Here is a 17,391-nt window from a genome sequence, read left to right on the forward strand (position 1 = left end):
GCCCATAATCATCTCATCTCTTCCTCTGCCACAGTGGCACAGGGCCACAGCACGCACCTCTGCACAGCCTCACCTCTGGCCTCCCCTCCTCGTCTGTCCTGGGAGCCATCCTGCCTGTCCTGCCAGCTCTATTTGAAGACCAGGTCAGCGGTATAAAACTCTAATAGGTGTGAAATCCACCTCTGCCCTCCCCACCCTGGGCCCCCTTAGATTTCAGTGCCTCCTCCAGAAGTCTGGCCTTCTCTGGTCAGCTCCCTTTAGGGTGGGAACTGCTCCTTGTCCCCGGGGTACTGGGAGACAACTGCTCCTTGTCTCCGGGGTACAGTCCCCGGGGGGTGACTCGGGGCTGGGTCGCCGTCGGACTCGGTGAGGGCTCTGCAGCACCGCCGCCCTTCCTCCCACTGGGTCGGGACTAAGTTCTGTGGGAGGGGCCTGGGGTCTGCCTCCCAGCAAGAGTTGAGTGGGCCAGAAACGGGGAGGTGGGCGGTGGTGGGGAGGAAGGGGGCGTCGCATCCCCCCCCCCCCAAGCCCTGGACCATCTTTCTCCAGCGTGCCCCTGTGCCCAAGAGCCTCTGAACCCCGCGCGGGCTTCTTCCTCCAGGATACGGAGGCCCGTGCCACCGGCGCCCGCCCTCGAGCCCCGCCCCGCCCCGCCCCGCCCCGCCGCGCCCCGCCCCGCCCCGCCGCAGATATAAGGCGCGGATGCTAGCGTTCCGCGCCCCGCCGCTCGCTGCCACCGAGTACCCATGGCCGGGCCCGCGATGCTGGTGGCTGCCGCTCTGGCACTCTGCTTACTGCTGGCGTCCCCCGGCCTCGCGTGGTACAAGCCGACGGCGGGGCCGGGGTACTACTCCGTGGGCCGCGCTGCAGGGCTGCTGTCCGGCTTCCACAGGTCGCCGTACGCAAGGCGCTCCGAGCCCCGCGGGGGCACGCGATCCCTGGGAGGGGCCGGCACCTTCCGGGAGATGCGCCCCAACCTGCGGAGTCTCGTGAGTAATGGGCGCTGTTGGGTGCGGAGCGCTGGAGGGTGCAGGCGTCCCCTTATCCTTCCATCCCATCTCGCCCCTAGGCCGTGTGCGTCGAGGAGGTCACCCCCAACTTGCAGAGCTGCGAGCCGCTCCCTGACGGCCGCGCCACTTTCCAGTGCAAGGCGGATGTCTTCCTGTCGCTCAGCGCCTCGGACTGTCGCAGCAAGTGAGCCCCGACCCCGGCACCTGAACCCAGCCTAAATGCCCAGGGCACCCGCGGGCCCGCCCCCGCCCTGGCGCTAGATGGCACCCAGCACGCCTATCCATCCCCATAGTAAATGGCTTAATGAATAAATGACTTGCAGCCTCTGGAAAGTGGGCTCAGCGGGTGGAGTGGGCGTCTCCGGAATCTCCACACCTGTACTCTGCTCACCTAGGTGTGCAGATGCAGCCAGGTCACCCGGTTTCACGGAGACACCTGTACAGAAGTTCCTAAGAACCACTGCTGGTAAAATGCTGCTGGGAACTTTCTGTGGGCCTCAGGCCATATCAAACCCAGACATCTTCTAGAGCCCCGCAGCTGGCTCTGCAAGGCTCCGCTCCATACCCTGCCCCCTCCCTGCTTTTGTTCAGGCAGCTCCTGGATCCTCCTAGGAAGTGCTGCCTGTGTCCTCTACTAGCCATTAAGTCTACCATGCCAGCTCAAAAGTCCTACCCTGTAATAAGCCTCCCCTAAACACCCCACACCAGGACGCCCTCCTGTCTCAAATGCTACATTTTTTGAGGCCTCCCTTACTAGAGGGGCAGCTCTTGGAGTGACTCCTTTCTTGGAGCACCCCCAAAACACCTCAGAGTATATGGCATGGGACAATACTTGTGCCAAATGAATGAATGAATAGGCTGGGCCCAGCAAGAGGGGGAAGGCAGCTAGATGTGGGGCTCCGGGGCTGGGAGGGGCCGCAGCAGGGGGATGACAGAGCTGGGAGCTGGGCACAGCCCCAGCTGAGTCCTGAGTCAGGCAGCTGGCCCCTCCCAGGCCTGGGAGCTCTTTGTTCGTCCCAACCTAGACCCACAGGAAAGCGGTATCCCCAAAGCCACGGGTGCTACCATACCTGGAGAAGGGAGGGGCTATGCAGGACCATGGCTCCTGAATACAACTGCCTTGTGGCAGCCCAGCACCCCTGCCCCACTCAGGCTAATTCCCTAATTCACTTGTTGGAATCTCAGTAGGTTGATTTACACCCTGGCCCCCAATGAGGCTGACCTGAGTCCCTTAGCCTGAGCTCTGGCCCCAGAGATCTGGAGCTTGTCTCAATGACGTCCCCCACCCCATGAAATGCCTTGCCACCAGCTGGGCCTCAGGGGACCCAAGGGAGCTGGACCCACCAGCTAGCCCTTTGCTGAGGCTATAGGTGGGACCCACAATCCTGTTGCATCTGGGTGGACAAGTCTTCGGAGGCACCCATCTCCTGGACACCCAGGCTCCAAGTCTCCTCCAACCACGGTCCAGCTGGGGGGGGGGGGTGCTTCCTGGTTGCTGCTGCAGGCTGTCCCCCAGTCCTCACCTTGGGGTGCCACCCAGCAGGGGGTTCTGAGCAGGCCTAGGGCTGACTCTGGTCTCAAGAGGAATCCACTGGCTGCTCCTCTATCTCCCGCCCCGCGCCCCCCCCCCCCCCCCCCAGTCAATCTATAGGAACTGGCTGATCCCTGCCTCCCGGGGATTGGAGTGAGAAGGTCTAATACCACTGGGTTCCTGCAGCTGGGGCAGGGAGGAAAGGAAGTGGGGCAGGGGCTGCCCTGAGAGGCTATGTGCACTGACAGTCCCCCCAGCCCCCTCACTGCTGCCGCCCGCACAGGTTCTAGACTGGACCTTAAGAACCGACAGAAAGGATAGGCCCACCTTCCAGGAGTGAATGCTGGTCTAGGACTCCCATGGAGCCAAGCCACAGGGTGCTCTGGCCCCATCTGGCCCAGCAGCTGCAGGGCAGAGGCCATTCTGGAGAGAACTGGAAGAGGACTGAAAGAACATCCCAGTCCTCACTCTTGAACACCACAGAGCCATAAACCACGGCCACTGTCCCCCTCCTCCCCTAAAAAGAGGTGACTGGGGTCAGCACCCTGCAGCCACTACACCGCTCCAAGTGGGCCCTGACTTGGGTGCAGGAGACCCCAAGATTCTGTGGACCTGGCCAGGGAGCAGCCCCCAATTCCTTCTTGGATCAGGGAGCTCTATGGGGACTGCAGGGTGTCAGACTCTCATTTTCCTCATGACAGACCCGGGGGCCAAAGACACTGTTGGCCCACGCCTCTCTCCCTCTTTTGTTTCCGGCCACTGTGGGAAGCGGCAGGGGAGCCTGGATCTAAGGAGTTCCTTGCTGCGGCCATCCGCCTCCTTGTCAGGTGGCGGGGAGCAGGGCCAAGGTTTTCTGGTCCTGCCCTGAGAGATAGAGAGCTTGATGCAGAGCCCCTCCCAGCAGGTTTATTTGGTTGCACACCAGCCAGTCAGGTACAAAACCAAGAAGAGTCTCTGGGGAGGCTGGTTCAGGAAACCAGGTGCAGCGTCTGGGCACTAGGCCCCGGGGCAGAGGCCGCCCATGTGGGAGGTGGCCTGGTCTGCACCCGGAGGAGGAAAGGGGATAGCCCCCTGGGTCACTGCTCCCTGAAGCCTGTTTGAACTGAGGCAAGGCAGGTGGGAAGGCCGCCTCGAGCTGGGTGGTGGAGGGCGTATAGGAGCTTCCCGGGGGCAGATGGTGAGCAGCAGCAGGGCTGGGAGGATGGAAGCTGGGCCTTCCATGGCACGCAGGGTGGCACTCCTCTGGTCGAAGGTGCCCCCTGCCCATCCTGCCGGCTGGGCTGCTCCACTGTGCTGGATGCCTCTCTGCAACTCGGCAGGAAGGGCAGGATGGCCTACTGCAAGACAGCTACCTTGCGAGCAGGGTGACAGGCTGTGTCCTCCACACCAGCCCCTCCGTGACTGGGTGGTTGGAGAAGAGGGTACTGCAGCTTTGTTAAAAACTGAGCCAAGCTCTCAAGGCAGGGTTGGGAGAGGGCCGGCCCCTTTGAGGGCCCCTGGCATCCTCCCACCTGTCGTCAGAAGTCACAGTCGCTCTCCCTTTCGGGCTGCACTTCCTGCCGCCTCATGGCCTCCTGAAAGGCCAGCTCCTTGGCTTCCTTCTTCTGGTTCCGGGCCTCATACTCCAGCCTGGGGGCCAGATAGGGTGAGGTGTGCACCCAGAGCCAGGGCCTCAGTGCCACCCTGTGCCCCCAGCACCCCAGCCAGGACTCACCTGTTCTTGATAATCCGCTGGACGATGAGGTCTGTGGTGAGGTCGTTCCCACTGTCAACCTGGCAGAAAATGCCCCTCCTTTTGGGCTCCTAGAGGCCAGAGAGAGGGGAAGGAGGTGAGAGCTCTTCCCGGACCTTGTGGAGCCTGCACTGCTGCCCTGGCTCCGACTTCCCCCCACCCCCGCCATGGTGGACGTGGTCACTCGCACTCAGCTCCTGCCTCCTCAAACCCTGAGGCCACCAGCAAGGCAGCTGTCACCGTGCCCATTTCCCAGACAACCATGGTGAGGCACAGGGGCATCAGGTGGCTGGGAAGCACCAGACAGTGGCCACCTCGTGTCCACTGAGGGCCCTGTAGGACCCACCTCGTATGGGTCAGAGCCATCCTTGTCCGGCACGATCTCCGTCTTCCCGTGACACACCAGGTCCACCTGGGAGGAGGTAGGGGTCAGGGAATCCTCCCAGCATCACCCTACATGGTCCCCTGTTCCCCGAGTGTCCTCCCCAGGGAGGCTGGCAGGGCTCAGAGCACTGGCCTGGCCCCACTCGGCCTAGATCCTCCCTGCCCACCAGGAGCCCCCCCCCTCACCTTGAAGTGGTCCAGGAGCTCTGCTGTGACCGAGTACGGGGCCCCAATCACCACTTCAGACACGTACTGGGTGGACAGGAAGCACAGCTGGTTAACTAGGACTTGCCAGGCAGCAGGGTAGCAGCTGAGAGGGAGCATGGTGGAGCCCCAGATTCACACCCCTAGGAGGGTTCTGGGGGGTGGGGTGATGGGGAGGAGCAGCTCCAGCCTGGGAAGGACAGGCTGTTGGTCTGCCCACCGGCACTCACCCGGCAGGCCAGCACACTCAGGGTCCGCTCATGCAGGTTCATGATGGGGTAGTTCTTCCCCTTGTAGTGGTTGACCTCCTAGAGCCAGAGCAAGGTTGAGTCAGCTGGCAATTTCATTGCTGGTGTGTGTGTGTGTGTGTGTGTGTGTGAAGCTGTCCTCCCTCCCAACAATCCCTCAGGGACATCTGCTGGTATGGAGGCCATGATGGGAGGCCCACCCTGGGTTTCTCCCTGGGCAGAGGCCCAAGCTTGCCACCTCTTCCTCACTTGTACCCAACCCCATCCCTAGGAGCCCTTCCAGAGTCCCCACACTATCAGATGCCCCGGGGTGAGACCTGGTCAAAATGCAAGCCAGCGATGACGTAGGGCCTCTCCGCCAGGCCATATACCTTCTCTAGAAAATCCACATGCCCAATGTCTGCGCCCAGGTTAAGGAGCAAGGAATCAATACAGAGCAGCCGTCCACAGGAGCAGGGACTCAGTGAGGTCCCCTCCCACCCGCCTGCTCACGCCTCTCCCTGCTAACGGCTGTGTCCCTGCAGCCCACCGCAGTTCAGGGTCCTCGAGAGTCAGGGAGGCCCCTTGAGGCCCTGGGGCCCACTGGGGAGGATGTGGAGGGGCAGATAGAAGGCCTGGGGCAGGGACAAACCCCACCCAATCCCAGAGGATACGGAACAGGTCAAAGGCGCCAGCCACATAGATGACCGTCTCCCCGGGCTGGGGCTCCTTCCCTGAAGCAAACTGGATGATCTTCTGGGATGTCTGAAGAAACTGAGACACCCCTGTCCAGGGGTTCCGCCCCCCAGGGCACTGCAAGCCGAAAACAGTCTGGTCAGTGATGGAAGCCTTGCAGGCACGTTCCTTGCCTGTGACCACCCCTGGGCCTGCCCACACCCGCCTGTCCGTCTGCTCTGGGAGGCATAGGTGTAGGGTGGAGGAAGCAGGTATGGAGGTGACAAGCCGGGACTCCGAACCCCTAGCCGCTGCCGGCCACTCGCTTGATTGCTCTGGTGTTGCTCCCAGGCAGGCATTTCAGGCAGGGATGCTGAGGGCCGGCTGGCATTGCCTGGTCCACACCGAGACCCGCGTGGGTGGGGTGCCTGTGGGTGGCGGGACTGGGGTCCTGCCCGGCGGCCACAGCAGGCACTGCCACCAATAGCACCTTGGTTCGGCAACTGGCCCGCCAGGAAGAGGCCAGTGGACACAGCCCTCGTGGGGACCTGGCACCCTGAGGCCACCATCTGGTCACCTGGGAGGAGCCTTCTGAGCAAAGTGTCTCCCCGGCGGGTATCGGGTGAGGGGGCTACAGAAGGAGAGAGGACCAGGCCGCCTGGTTAGAGAACCCTCATTCACACGTGGCCCCTGGGACCAGCCAGCCAGCAAGATTGGTGGTCAGTACCCAGAAAGCAGGGAGCAGGGTAGACAGCGAGACCCCCTTTCCCCAGAGGTGGCCTGGGGGTCAGGCAGCGGCCCAGACAGTACAGGCGACACTTACCTTGCCAAAGCTGTCTGCATACTCCCGGTACTCGGAGGACATCTCCTGCACAGAAGGGTACGGGGGTGAGAGGCCTGGCCCTCCAGACGCAGCCAACCCCAGGACCCCAAAGCTTGCTGTTCAGTGCCCTCTGAGGGGCAAGGGTAGGGTAGATAATCCCTCCCTCCCAGTTCCACACTCACCTGGCTGCTGTGATGGGCCTTGGTCACCAGCAGCATGCGGCCAACGAGGTCTGTGGTGGACACCCCCTGGGTGCGTTTGCATTCTCTAGGGACAGAGGTGGGGTTGGAACTCTCATCCGGCGACACACGTACAAGGCTGCCTCCTAAGCTGCCCCACCCAAGGGTAAGGGCAACTCTGCTTGTGGCTGAATCTACCATGGTCCAGTCCCTGGCGGCCTTGCTGTGCACAGACCACGCACTTCCTCGCTATTCTTGGCTAGGACAGAAAACCAAGACCCAGGGGGTGGAGGGACCACGGTCATTTTATCAACCAAAGGACATGACTGGACAGGAGAACAGGATTATCAAGCCTCAAGTTCGCAGACCATCCAAGGGGGTGGCTCTGATCCTGTCCAGTCTGCTGACGCCCAGGTCCTGCCTCATCACACACTCTGCCAAGGGAATCCCCGGCCTTACTGCTGAATTCGAGAAGCTGGCCATGTGGCCTTTTCAAGAGTTACTCAGATAAAAGCCAGCTCCCCGTCGAACCCCAGCTCTCTACTATTCTGCAGCCACCTGAGGCCAGTGGCTCCCGTACTGGGTGACCCAGGTGCATGGCGCCCCCAGCCATCGCACCACACCAGCACAAGTCACAGGAAGCACAGGCTGCAGCCCGAACACTGCCCTCATGAGCAGAAGGTGCTCGAGGGGCCCCAGGAAACTCACTCCTCTTTAAAAAGGTGGGTCAACCAGCAGCTAGAGCTTACCTGTACCTTCCGGCCTGCTTCACTTCCTCGTAGGTGTCCCGGCCGTCTACAGTCAGCGTGATGTCATCTAAGGGGTGAGGTGCACAGGAGAACACGGCATTTAACCCAAAGCCACGAAGACCTCCAGGCCCATACCTTCACTCCAGGCCTGCCCCAGTGTGCGTACACTCCTTTCTGGGGAAGGACCCAGAGCTTCCTCAGACCCTCAAAGGGCTCCATGCTCCCCCAAGTGTGAGGAGGCCAGCACCTCCGGACACCCCTCTGATGGTCAGGTCCCGAGCTGCCCGAGTCCCCAGCCCCTGGGATTAAGTCCCGCCCACTCACTGCCGTGGACGCAGAAGTCACAGTTGTACTTGTCCAGAGTCTCCAGAGTGGTGACGTAGGGGGCTGCTGGCACCACCTCGTCCACCCACTTGATGGCCTGCACCATCTTGTACCTCTCCTCCTGAGTGAACACCGGGGGCCCCTTGTGCTTGGCGATCTCCTCTAGGGAGAGAGAGGAGGACAAAGGACAAGGTGGGTGACTCTTGGAGGGCTGGCCACAGGCTTGCCGGCCCCTCCTCAGAAGTCCCCTCCCAGCACTGAGCAGGGTCTGCAGTCACACAAGGGCTTATGGAGGGAGGCTGTCTCTGACCGGGTCCTCAGCCCATGAAGTACCAAGCAGCCCTGCTGTCCTCTGTGAGCTGGTAGAGGCGCTGGGGATGTTCCTGCTGGGAATCGCACGCCACCCCCCACCTCAGTGGACTAGAGTTCCAGGTACAGTCTGGGTTCCCTTTGATAGCTGGGTACTCTACTCAAAGGCCGTGGGACCCAGAAAGTGGGTAGGAAGTGAGTGGCATACCCAGATGGATCCACTGGGCACCCCCTACACCCAAGCTCATGACAGGATACAAGACAGGAAAGCCATGGGCGGCCTGACCTGGGTTGGGGTTAGGGTGAGCTTGCAGAGCTGTGCTAATAGGGAGGATGGCCTAGGCCTGGCCCTACCCTCCACGGGCACCTGTGGAGTTTGTCACAGGCACGGGGTTGGGGGTCGGGTGGTGGGCACAGCAGCCCGGCTTACCATCAGTGTGCACACCCACGATGAGGTGGTCACCCATGGCCCGGGCCTGGCGCAGCTGGTTGGAGTGGCCATAATGTACCATATCGTAGCTGTGGAGAGCACGGGGCTGTCATCCCCGTGTTGGGGGTGCAGCCTTGTTCCTCTGAGTGTCAACAGGAAGCCCGCCAAGAAGCCACCATCGGAACTGCCCCCAGGGTCCCGGTTGGGCTTTCAGAGAGAGGGGTGCTCAGTTCTCCTTATCACCAGTCCCTGGGCCCAGGGTCAGATTGACCAAGCATGACTGTGCCCAGGGACAGGTCTGGGGACCCTGAGGACTGGTGAGGACACAAAACAGTCCCTGCTCCCCACACCTGGAACAGTGCTCTGCCCTCGGCTCCCATGGGCTGTCCCTTTAAGGTGCAGTATAAACTGGTGATAATTCAAGGGTACACTGGACTCTGTACTACCCTGAGACAGCCACACAGTCCCTGGAGCCAACACATAACGAAGTCTAACCAATGACATAGGGCGACTGCTGGCTTTAGAAGTCCTGCCTGCTCCTCATGGCCTCTGGAAACTCAGTAAGGCTCTGCTCCCTGTAACCAACTCTGACTTCCAATCAGTGAAATTGACCTTTCTGTGAAGAGACGGGAATAGACTAGTAAGACGAGAAGAAAACCACCTCCCTGTCACCTGGGGTTCTAGAGCTTTCATCCTCAAATTCAGGTCTGGTTAAGAGAGAACTCTTAGCTGAAGGCCACACATGGCATCACAGCCCCACTTGAGTTGTCATGTGTGTGGGGAGACCCCCACATCTCTGTGGGGTCAGGGGTGGACCCTCACGCTTGCTCGGCTTCCTCCCAGCCTTGTACTGCCTTCTGAGTAGGTGGAGCTGTCCCTGCTTCTCCAGGTGGCCAAGGCCACCGGGTGTACAGAACCATTCTACCCAACACCACGTGCTACCACCACCAAGCCCCAGCAGACGAGCCTGTGGGGCACAGTACTCTGGTCCTGGGCTAAGGGAAGAAGGGAGTCTAAATTCAGGAGCCTGGCTGGCCCTTGTGCCCACCAGACAGGCTGGGCAGAAGGAGGGGTGCATAGCACAGAATCCAGGGTGGTCCTGGGTCCAGGCCATACCCCAGTCACTGTGGCCTGCTGGGGGTGGGGCCAGGCCTGGCCAGGGCCAAGGTCAGAGTCCACAGACACGAAGCCACATCCCCTCCCCAAGGTGACTCAGGTGCAGGCACAGAAGTATGGCAGCCCCGTACGCTGGCTGCTGAAGCCCTGGACTTGCTTTCTTTTTTTTTTTGGGGGGGGGGGGCTTGCTTTCTCTGCTTTCATCAAATAAAGGTCTGAGGAAGTAGTCAAGGTGGCAAGTTACCACTAGACGTTCACTTTCCTCTTAGCCCTCAGCAGCCTCAAACCTATCTTAACACCACCAATCCAACTGTCTGGCTTGCCAAAAAGAGAGAACAGTTGGGCACTGTAACTCTCCTCAGATGGATCCAGGAGCCTGAGGACTTCACTAGGGTCTTACACGGATTGGCCAATGCCTGCACTGACACTTGCCCAGACACCCAGGAGAATCTTCCAGGTTTTGTCCTGGGCAAGGTGGGGACTGGACAGGGAGAACTCTGGGAAGACATTTTGGGTGTACGGCTCCCTCGGAGGAAGAGTTCCTAAGGCACTGAAATGATTAAAGCCACCAAGGTTAGACCCGCAACTCTGGCCACTATTGTGCTCAAATCAGGCAGGTGGGACCGCCTGGCTGGGTGTCCGGCTTAAAGGCAAACGTGGGCAAAGGAGCACCCAGGAAAGGTGCTCATGTAGGGATCCGCAGAAAGCCTCCAGCGACCCTCAGCCGTGCTGCCCGCGGCAACTCGGGTCCAGGGTTTCTTCCGCAGCCTGTGACTCCTTTTGCCCGCCGCCCCGAGCTCGCCGGCCGCCCGATTCCGGCGAAAGCGGCCACAGCGGTCACCACTGCCGCGGTCACCACTGCCGCGGCCGCGGCCCCGCCCCCGCCCCGCCGTCCCCCGCCGCGCTCACCAGCCGTCGCACCACACCCGCACAGCGCGCCTGGCCCTCGGGCCCAGCCGCTTGGCGCCGCCCGCCTCCCCGTGCCCGTTCCGGATCATGGCCCGGTGGCGGCAGCGAGACACTGCCCCGCCGGCTCCCGACTCCGAGCCGCCGCAGCCCGCGCACGCACGCGCCGTCACGCGGGTCTCACCCGCTTCGTGCGGCCAATGGCGAACGTCGCCCCGCCCCCCGCGGAACCCCTCCCTCTCACCACACACGCGGCCAATGGCGAACCTCACTCAAGCCGGATTCCGCCCCTCCGCTCCCGACCAATGACCTGTGCCCAGCATCCCTTAGCGCCCACCTGGCAGAGGGGCGGGGCAGGACCACGTGGGGCGCACCCGCCCCTTTAGGCGTCTCCTCCCACCCACCGCTTCAGGAAGGTAGTAGCTGACAAGGGAAGGACAGTGCAGAGATGTTTAATAACAATAAAAAGGCTTGTTGAGAGCCAAGGCTCAAAAATCACCCCTTTGCAGCATACTCAATACAGAAAAAGGCTTCTATAAACTTAACGTTTTCAGTAAGAAGTAGTAGAAATTGGGTTGAGGCCCCTGAGACTGGCCTGGTGAATGAGGTAAGGCAGCTTTGTGCTTCCTCTTTGCAGGCCAGGTGTGAAATAACCGGAGTTCTGTTCTCACAGAGGGTGTGACTGCCACCTCTTTAGGAAGAGGCCGCTTGAGCGAGGCCTCTTCCATCATTAGGCCCATGCAGGGGGCAACCACAGCAGTGCAAGGGGGCTTCCCACGAGGACAAATGGCTAAACATGTCAGGGTGAAAACATCACCCCCAGAGAATTCTCAGGGGCAGTCCTGGCATTAACGGTGCCAGCTGCCCCTGAACAAGAGTCCCGGCCATTTTCAAAGTGCCATCATTGTTCTTGGTCAAGCACCAGGTTACGTTACTTTCTTCCTTTTTGTGCGTTTGGTGCAGCCCCTGCCAAACCAGCCACCCAGGATGGGGGCTGAGCTAAGTGGTGCACCCCGGTCCCCAGGCCCAGGTTCCTCTCGGCTTCTGCACAGTGACTTGCGACTGTGGCTGCCTTCTTCACCAGCACGCAGGGGAGTCGCCAGGGAGAAGATGGGGTCCTGCCACCTACGTAAAAGGGAAAGCTGGGTCAGGTGTGCCAGGGAGCCCCTCGCAATCACAACCCGCCCCAGGACGAGAAAGCTGACTGAGGTCACCCTGCATCCCTCCCGTGTCTTAACTGTGGGTGAGCTGTGCTCAGTGGTAGCTCCAGAACATCTGTGAGAGGGGTAAGTTCCCCGAATAACTCAAAGGCCAGGACCCAGACTAGCCCGGCCTCTGCAGAACTCACTCCTCCTTGGTGCTTGAGGGGGCTGTGCACACAGGGGGTGGGGAGGCACTAGCCCCAGGAAGGACGAGTCACTAGCCAACCCTGGGCCCCACCTTTTCACTCATACGGCCAGGGACAGGCAGACCAGACCCTCTTCCCCTTCCCAGACAGCAGGACTTGACAGGAGGAAAGCTGACTAGGGAGGTGCGGCCTCAACACTACACCGTGACGAGATCATGTGTCTGAGATGTAGAACCACATATTATAAACTTAAGATACAGATAAGCACTGATAAAGAAAATGAGCTAAGTTAATGTGAAAAAAAAAGTACAGTACACAATAGGCCCACATTACAGAACACCACAAACATAACATACAAGAATTGCCAGGCCCAGAAGGTGAAGGGATCCTTAATTCTTGAACCCTTTGATTAAAAGAAGTTATTGATTTCCCCTATAAGACCCTGGAAATTCACAGAGAGAGAAAGTGTAAACTTTTTACTCAATACACACACCACGTCTAAATTATCACAAATTCTGTATTAAGACACAATTTGTTTAAGCTTCCCCAAAGTATTCCAGTTCCCCAAGCCAAGTGCACCCAGATCCTGAAGAGCAGAGTTGCTGAGAGCACATCCCTTCAAGGCACCTTCCCGTCCAGGCTGCCTGAGGGGAAGGGGGGACATCCAGGCATACCCTGGCAGATTCCCTCTCCCCGCAGGAATCACACCAGCCAGGACATCTCAGCCAATGCTGGGGCTGGGCCCTGCAGAGGCCACCACGCCGCAGTCACGCCTCAGATGCCAGCTGCCACACCTCAGAGCTTTCTCTATGCTCAGCTCACAGAAGACGACAGACACAGCCCATCCACACAGGGGCAGGGAAGTGGGGGACGTGCCTGTACCCCTCACCTGCTGTAGCGGGGGATCTCCAGGCCCAGCTCGTCCATGAGGAGCTGCATGACGTCATCACACTTGCCGTGCAGCTTCAGGGCAGCCCAGTCATCCTTCGGGGTCCACTGGGGACAGGAGAAGGTGAGTGAGGACAGCACCTCACTCCTTCCCAACAGCCTGCTGGCCTTGGACCCTGTTCAGTCAGACCTCCAAGGTGCATGACTGTGGGACACAGATGTCCCAGGGATGGCTGGCTCTCCTGTTCTAAGGCCCAGGTCTGAGGAGGCGGCTCTGAGCACCTGAGTTACCTGCAAGTTCACAATGTAGAGCTTGGGCCGCCGGCTGGGGGGCTTGGTCATACACCAGAGGTGCGGATACTTCTTTAGAACCTGTGGGAATGGACAGATGGACAGACCACACACATCCCAGAGAAGGAGGATACAGGAAGATGGGGTCTAAGGTTGAGCTGACCAGCTGCAGGCAGGTTCACCCCTGTTCCCATCCACGGTGCTATTTGCATACCTTTAAGCTGGAGCCTAAACACAGGATTGTGTCTGCTTTGCTGGCAGCCTCGGTGGCTGCCTCCCAATTCAGAGGCTGCCCCAGCGTCCCCCTCTCCCCAAAGTGCACGATGGTGTCCCTGAGTTGGCCTCCACACTTGTGGCAGGTGCGGCCGGTCTGGTGCCGGTGCAGGGCAGTGCGCTCCGTCACATCAAACACTCGAACATACTCCCTATTGGGAGTGCAGGCTGTGCAGACCTGAGGAGGGTAGGGTCTGTGAATGGGAGCCACTGGCCTGCCCAGGCCCGAGTCCCCGAGGGATCGCTCACTTCAATGTACATGTTCCCGTGGAGCTCTGACATAGCTGAGCGAGGCAGCCCGCTTCGCAGGTGGAGCCCGTCGCAGTTCTGAGATACCACATGCTGCACCTGGAGGGGCAATAGCGGCAGTCAGCAGCAGGAAGTGAGGGGCGGCACTCAGGTGTGAAAGCATACCAAACCCTGCTGGTCCCAGAGCCCCCAGGCCAGCAGAAACTCCGACCTTGCACAAAGCACTGAAGGCAAACCCAGAGCAGCAGACTGGTCCCAGCAGGACTCAGGAGGCTCTGATGAGGAGGGCACCAGGCCCACCCCCAACCACTCAGAAGCACTAGGAACCCCCAGGAAGGCAATGTTTGCACCACCTTCTCTTGGCTGAAAAGGGGCTCAGGACCCAGACTGATGCTTTTGGTCCTTGAAGCCCTAGAGGTTTGACCCCTCTCCCACTCAGCAACAGGTGCTTAGCGGAGGATCTCCAGAGGCTTCTTACTAGTTTGCCCTGTTATCTACGTGGTTCCTGAGATCTGTGGAAAAATGCAAGAGAAACACGAGGGGAAGGGGCTACCCTCACAAGCTCTTGGCCTAGGTGGACTCTCTGTGTGATGATTCAGCAAAGAGGCTACCCTTGGAGTGGAAACACAGGAGAAATAGATGGCAGCTCAAACCAGAATCTAAACTGCTTGGTGGGCGCTCATCAGGGGTACCACTAGCTGACAGAGGTAGTATGCAACTGTCACCTGGGCACCAAGGTGGCCCTCTGGATCCTACTCATGGACCCAGCAAGTACAATCAGTCTTCTATATCCGAGGGTTCTACATCCGCAGATTCAACCAACCGAAGATCAAAAATATCTGGGGGGGGGGGGGGGGTGGGTGGGTGGGAATATTCAGGGGAAAGAAATCCAGAAAGCTCCAAGAAACAAAACTTGAATTGGCCACATACTGGCAAGAATCTGCATAGCATTTACATTGTATTTATACCAGTTTAAATAGCACTGACATTATATTAGGTTTTATAAGTAACTCATACATGATTTACAGTATAGGAGAGGATGCACAAATTACACACAAACACTCTGTCCTTTTTATACAAGGGACTTGAGCATCTGCAGCCTTTATTATCTAAGGGGGATACTGAAGGATGGCTGGACACTAGCCACTCTGGGCTCTTACCAGCTTCTGCTCATGTAAGCGGGTGATGCTCATGTGGGTGAGGGTTGGCTCAGCCTCACTCAGGTCAGCAGCACTGCTAGGTGGAAGGGAAGCAAAGATGAGGGGAGTTGCAAGGACAGGTGCATGTGCCCTGTTCAACCAGGTAGAAATGCTGTGCTAGGTTGCTCACCTAACACTTCTTCCTTTCTGAAGCAGCGTCCACACACCATTAGGGCCCCGGTAATCTGGGATAGAGGCTGCCTGCAGGTTCAGAAAGGAGATAAGCCCAGTGAAAAGATCACTGGAGGCACTGACAGAATTCCCAAGAATTTCTCTCAGTACTTCCCAGGCTGGCCCACAAACTGGTCAATTCGTTCCATAAGCTGAGCATTTCCTAGTCTAACATCCACCCAGATGGAGTGCACCCCTAGTGGCTTCTCCGCTCCACTAGGACCCCTGCCCCGACCTGTTCCAGCTCATCCTTCTAAGCTCCAAGGAGCCTTGTTCATGCTGATAGCCTCTTTACCATGTAGTCCAGCCTGGGCTCTGTGGACAGGTCTGTCCTCATACTGAGGGGGAAGACTGATCAGGCTCATCAGTATGTCCCCAGGGTCTAGCCAGTACTCAAGGGTTAGCAAACAGTGAACACATAAGTGGAACACTCCACCCTCCAAGTTCTCACATCCTGATGCTGTAAATGGTTCTTGGCCTACCTTCACAAAGGCCAACCTCTTCAGACAAGATAAACGTTACTGAATTTCCCAAGTTTCCAATCCACTGAAACAGAGCTACCCCAAGAGAAGAAAACAGTGTGCCAGGATCAAGGTAGCCTGTGCTTCCCCAGGCTGTGAGTGACCTCCCTTGTGGGGAGCCCTGTCTCTTCTCGGGTGCTTAAGCTCAGAAAAATGCCCATCCTGACCAGAAATTCATATGCACATGGAAAATGGGAACCTCAAACAGTAACACTCAGAGCAAATTAATGAACAGCATGTGGTTTTAGAAGCTGCTTACAAGTCTTTAAAAAGTGATGTCATTGCTTTCACATAATCACATGATAGGAGGTCACATGTGCCAGGGTTCCAGGTGTTGGTAAGTTAAAGCAATTAACATACCTTACACATTTTCGCTATTGGGCCTCTTCAGTCATCCCTGCATGGAGTGTCTTACTTCACAAGTGCCTGTAAAATCTTACCCACCCTTCAAGGCCCAGACTCAATGCCATGCCACCTCCCAGAGAAAAACAATCAGATGGGTTTTCCAGCTGAAACCAGAGGGTGTATTTGGATTTTCATTCTAGGGGCCTAGCACAGCCAGCCTCACATTAGTCATTTGCTTATACGGCTTAGTATCACCACCTATGGACTCTTTATGGAAATCTTTGCTTATTCACCTCTGCTGGGCCTACATGCAGGTCACACTCAACTTGCACCCAGCAATTAAAGCACGTGCTATCCACACTATCCAAGCTAGTCACATTCAACTGCCCAGGTAGCTTCTCTATAAAACTTACCAAAACCCATAGCATTTCCCTTCCTTATCTAGTGCACTCGAATGTGTATTGCCTTGTGTTCTATTTACCTTACTTTAACCTTCAGAATGAAGGTAGTTCAGGGCTTAGCTCTGCCCACACAGCCTTCGGACAAGCACCAAACGATCAAGTCCTGTTTTTATCACTCTTCCTTTCCTGTCTCTAACTGAGTATAATGCAAACTTCAAATATTTTAAAACGTCTATCTACTTAACGAAGATCCAAATGAAGTCATTTCGAGTTTCTCTAAAAAAGTAAAGACGCTCAGCAGGCGCTTTTACATTAAGTTTTTGCAAATCGGTACCATTGCTTAACAGAATACTGTGCTCAGTGCTGGAGTCAGACACCCAGAAGGGGGCGCCCCCCGCCTGCCCAAGCTCCAGCAATCCGTGTTTCCCAGGACCTGGGAGCCGATCCAGGGCGCAGTCGTCCCCGCCTCGGGTCCCTACCGTGCTGATCCCCGCGCCCGTGTAGACGACCAGGTATTTGGCATTGCGGACGGCGCTGGCCAGCTCCCGGACTTTCCTCTGCAGCTCCTCCGGGTCGTCGCACACCTGCCAAGACACCGAGGCCGGTCGTGAGCCGGCCCCGGCCCGCCCGCGCGCCCGCCCAGTCCGCCCGTGCCCGGAACTTGCCTCCTCCTGCCGCCGCTTCAGGCCCTCGCGCCGCCTGCTCCGGCCCTGCAGCTCGGTCACCAGGTCCTCGCTCTCGGCCAGAAGCCTGCCCTCCTCGGCGCTGCGCTCGGTGGCCGCCTTCCTCAGGATGCGCGACACCTGCAGGCGCGGGGCGGGCGGTGAGGGCGGCGCGGGCTAGGGACGCGGCGCGGGGCGGGCGGCGGCGTACCTGGCGGAGGCGCTCTCTCTGTTGCTCCTCTCGCAACCTCCGTACCCTCTCCGCTGCCTTGCGCTCGGACCGGCTCAGACCCCCGGCAGCCATCGCTCCCGAGGAGACTCGCGCTTCCGCTTCCGCCTCCCGGCAGGCCACGCACCAACGCATGCGCGCGAGACCCGCCCCGCCCGCGCATTGCCCCAAGGAAACACCTGCCAGTCTCTTTAAAAGGTGTTTATTGATCATAT

General features: G+C 58.8%; 3 protein-coding genes across 7 annotated transcripts; 1 reads left to right on the forward strand and 2 right to left on the reverse strand.

Moving 5' to 3' along the window:
• Positions 1 to 734: 734 nt before the first annotated feature.
• NPB (neuropeptide B) lies at positions 735 to 1,313 on the forward strand. The gene is made up of 2 exons (XM_065911130.1): positions 735 to 989; positions 1,070 to 1,313. Exons 1-2 carry the CDS (start codon positions 747 to 749, stop codon positions 1,196 to 1,198), a joined length of 372 nt encoding a protein of 123 aa, XP_065767202.1. The 5' UTR covers positions 735 to 746; the 3' UTR covers positions 1,199 to 1,313.
• A 2,114-nt stretch (positions 1,314 to 3,427) lies between these two features.
• On the reverse strand, positions 3,428 to 10,781 carry PCYT2 (phosphate cytidylyltransferase 2, ethanolamine). 3 transcript variants are annotated; one of them, XM_065910598.1, is made up of 14 exons: positions 10,603 to 10,781; positions 8,578 to 8,666; positions 7,839 to 8,000; positions 7,515 to 7,581; positions 6,769 to 6,853; positions 6,587 to 6,631; positions 6,254 to 6,394; positions 5,763 to 5,901; positions 5,427 to 5,509; positions 5,092 to 5,169; positions 4,844 to 4,909; positions 4,620 to 4,685; positions 4,256 to 4,344; positions 3,428 to 4,170 (listed from the first exon to the last, which is right to left on the reverse strand). In XM_065910598.1, the coding sequence occupies exons 1-14, from the start codon at positions 10,689 to 10,691 to the stop codon at positions 4,059 to 4,061; spliced, it is 1,311 nt and encodes a 436-aa protein (XP_065766670.1). In that variant the 5' UTR covers positions 10,692 to 10,781; the 3' UTR covers positions 3,428 to 4,058. The 3 variants fall into 3 exon arrangements, with proteins under 3 accessions (XP_065766670.1, XP_065766671.1, XP_065766672.1); XM_065910599.1 differs by having other exon boundaries at positions 6,341 to 6,394; positions 10,603 to 10,780; XM_065910600.1 differs by lacking the exon at positions 6,254 to 6,394 and having other exon boundaries at positions 10,603 to 10,779.
• A 254-nt stretch (positions 10,782 to 11,035) lies between these two features.
• On the reverse strand, positions 11,036 to 17,319 carry SIRT7 (sirtuin 7). 3 transcript variants are annotated; one of them, XM_065911167.1, is made up of 10 exons: positions 17,159 to 17,319; positions 16,951 to 17,088; positions 16,765 to 16,869; positions 14,978 to 15,048; positions 14,809 to 14,884; positions 13,649 to 13,747; positions 13,341 to 13,577; positions 13,127 to 13,207; positions 12,837 to 12,943; positions 11,036 to 11,724 (listed from the first exon to the last, which is right to left on the reverse strand). In XM_065911167.1, the coding sequence occupies exons 1-10, from the start codon at positions 17,309 to 17,311 to the stop codon at positions 11,526 to 11,528; spliced, it is 1,266 nt and encodes a 421-aa protein (XP_065767239.1). In that variant the 5' UTR covers positions 17,312 to 17,319; the 3' UTR covers positions 11,036 to 11,525. The 3 variants fall into 3 exon arrangements, with proteins under 3 accessions (XP_065767239.1, XP_065767240.1, XP_065767241.1); XM_065911168.1 differs by having other exon boundaries at positions 14,809 to 14,881; positions 17,159 to 17,317; XM_065911169.1 differs by lacking the exons at positions 14,809 to 14,884; positions 14,978 to 15,048.
• Between the last annotated feature and the right edge of the window lie 72 nt (positions 17,320 to 17,391).

Source organism: Muntiacus reevesi, chromosome 18 (genome assembly GCF_963930625.1).
Source record: "Muntiacus reevesi chromosome 18, mMunRee1.1, whole genome shotgun sequence".
NCBI classification, from domain to species: domain Eukaryota; kingdom Metazoa; phylum Chordata; class Mammalia; order Artiodactyla; family Cervidae; genus Muntiacus; species Muntiacus reevesi.

Coding starts and splice junctions, on each gene's coding strand:
- NPB (XM_065911130.1), top strand. CDS start 747: ATGGCCGGGCCCGCGATGCTGGTGGCTGCCGCTCTGGCACTCTGCTTA. Junction 990..1,069: donor GCCCCAACCTGCGGAGTCTC/GTGAGTAATGGG, acceptor TCTCGCCCCTAG/GCCGTGTGCGTCGAGGAGGT.
- PCYT2 (XM_065910598.1), bottom strand. CDS start 10,691: ATGATCCGGAACGGGCACGGGGAGGCGGGCGGCGCCAAGCGGCTGGGC. Junction 5,902..6,253: donor GGGCCAGTTGCCGAACCAAG/GTGCTATTGGTG, acceptor TTCGGCTTGCAG/TGCCCTGGGGGGCGGAACCC. Junction 5,170..5,426: donor CTGGCTTGCATTTTGACCAG/GTCTCACCCCGG, acceptor CTCTGGCTCTAG/GAGGTCAACCACTACAAGGG.
- SIRT7 (XM_065911167.1), bottom strand. CDS start 17,311: ATGCGTTGGTGCGTGGCCTGCCGGGAGGCGGAAGCGGAAGCGCGAGTC. Junction 16,870..16,950: donor TGAAGCGGCGGCAGGAGGAG/GCAAGTTCCGGG, acceptor GTGTCTTGGCAG/GTGTGCGACGACCCGGAGGA. Junction 13,208..13,340: donor GTTTAGGCTCCAGCTTAAAG/GTATGCAAATAG, acceptor CCATTCCCACAG/GTTCTAAAGAAGTATCCGCA.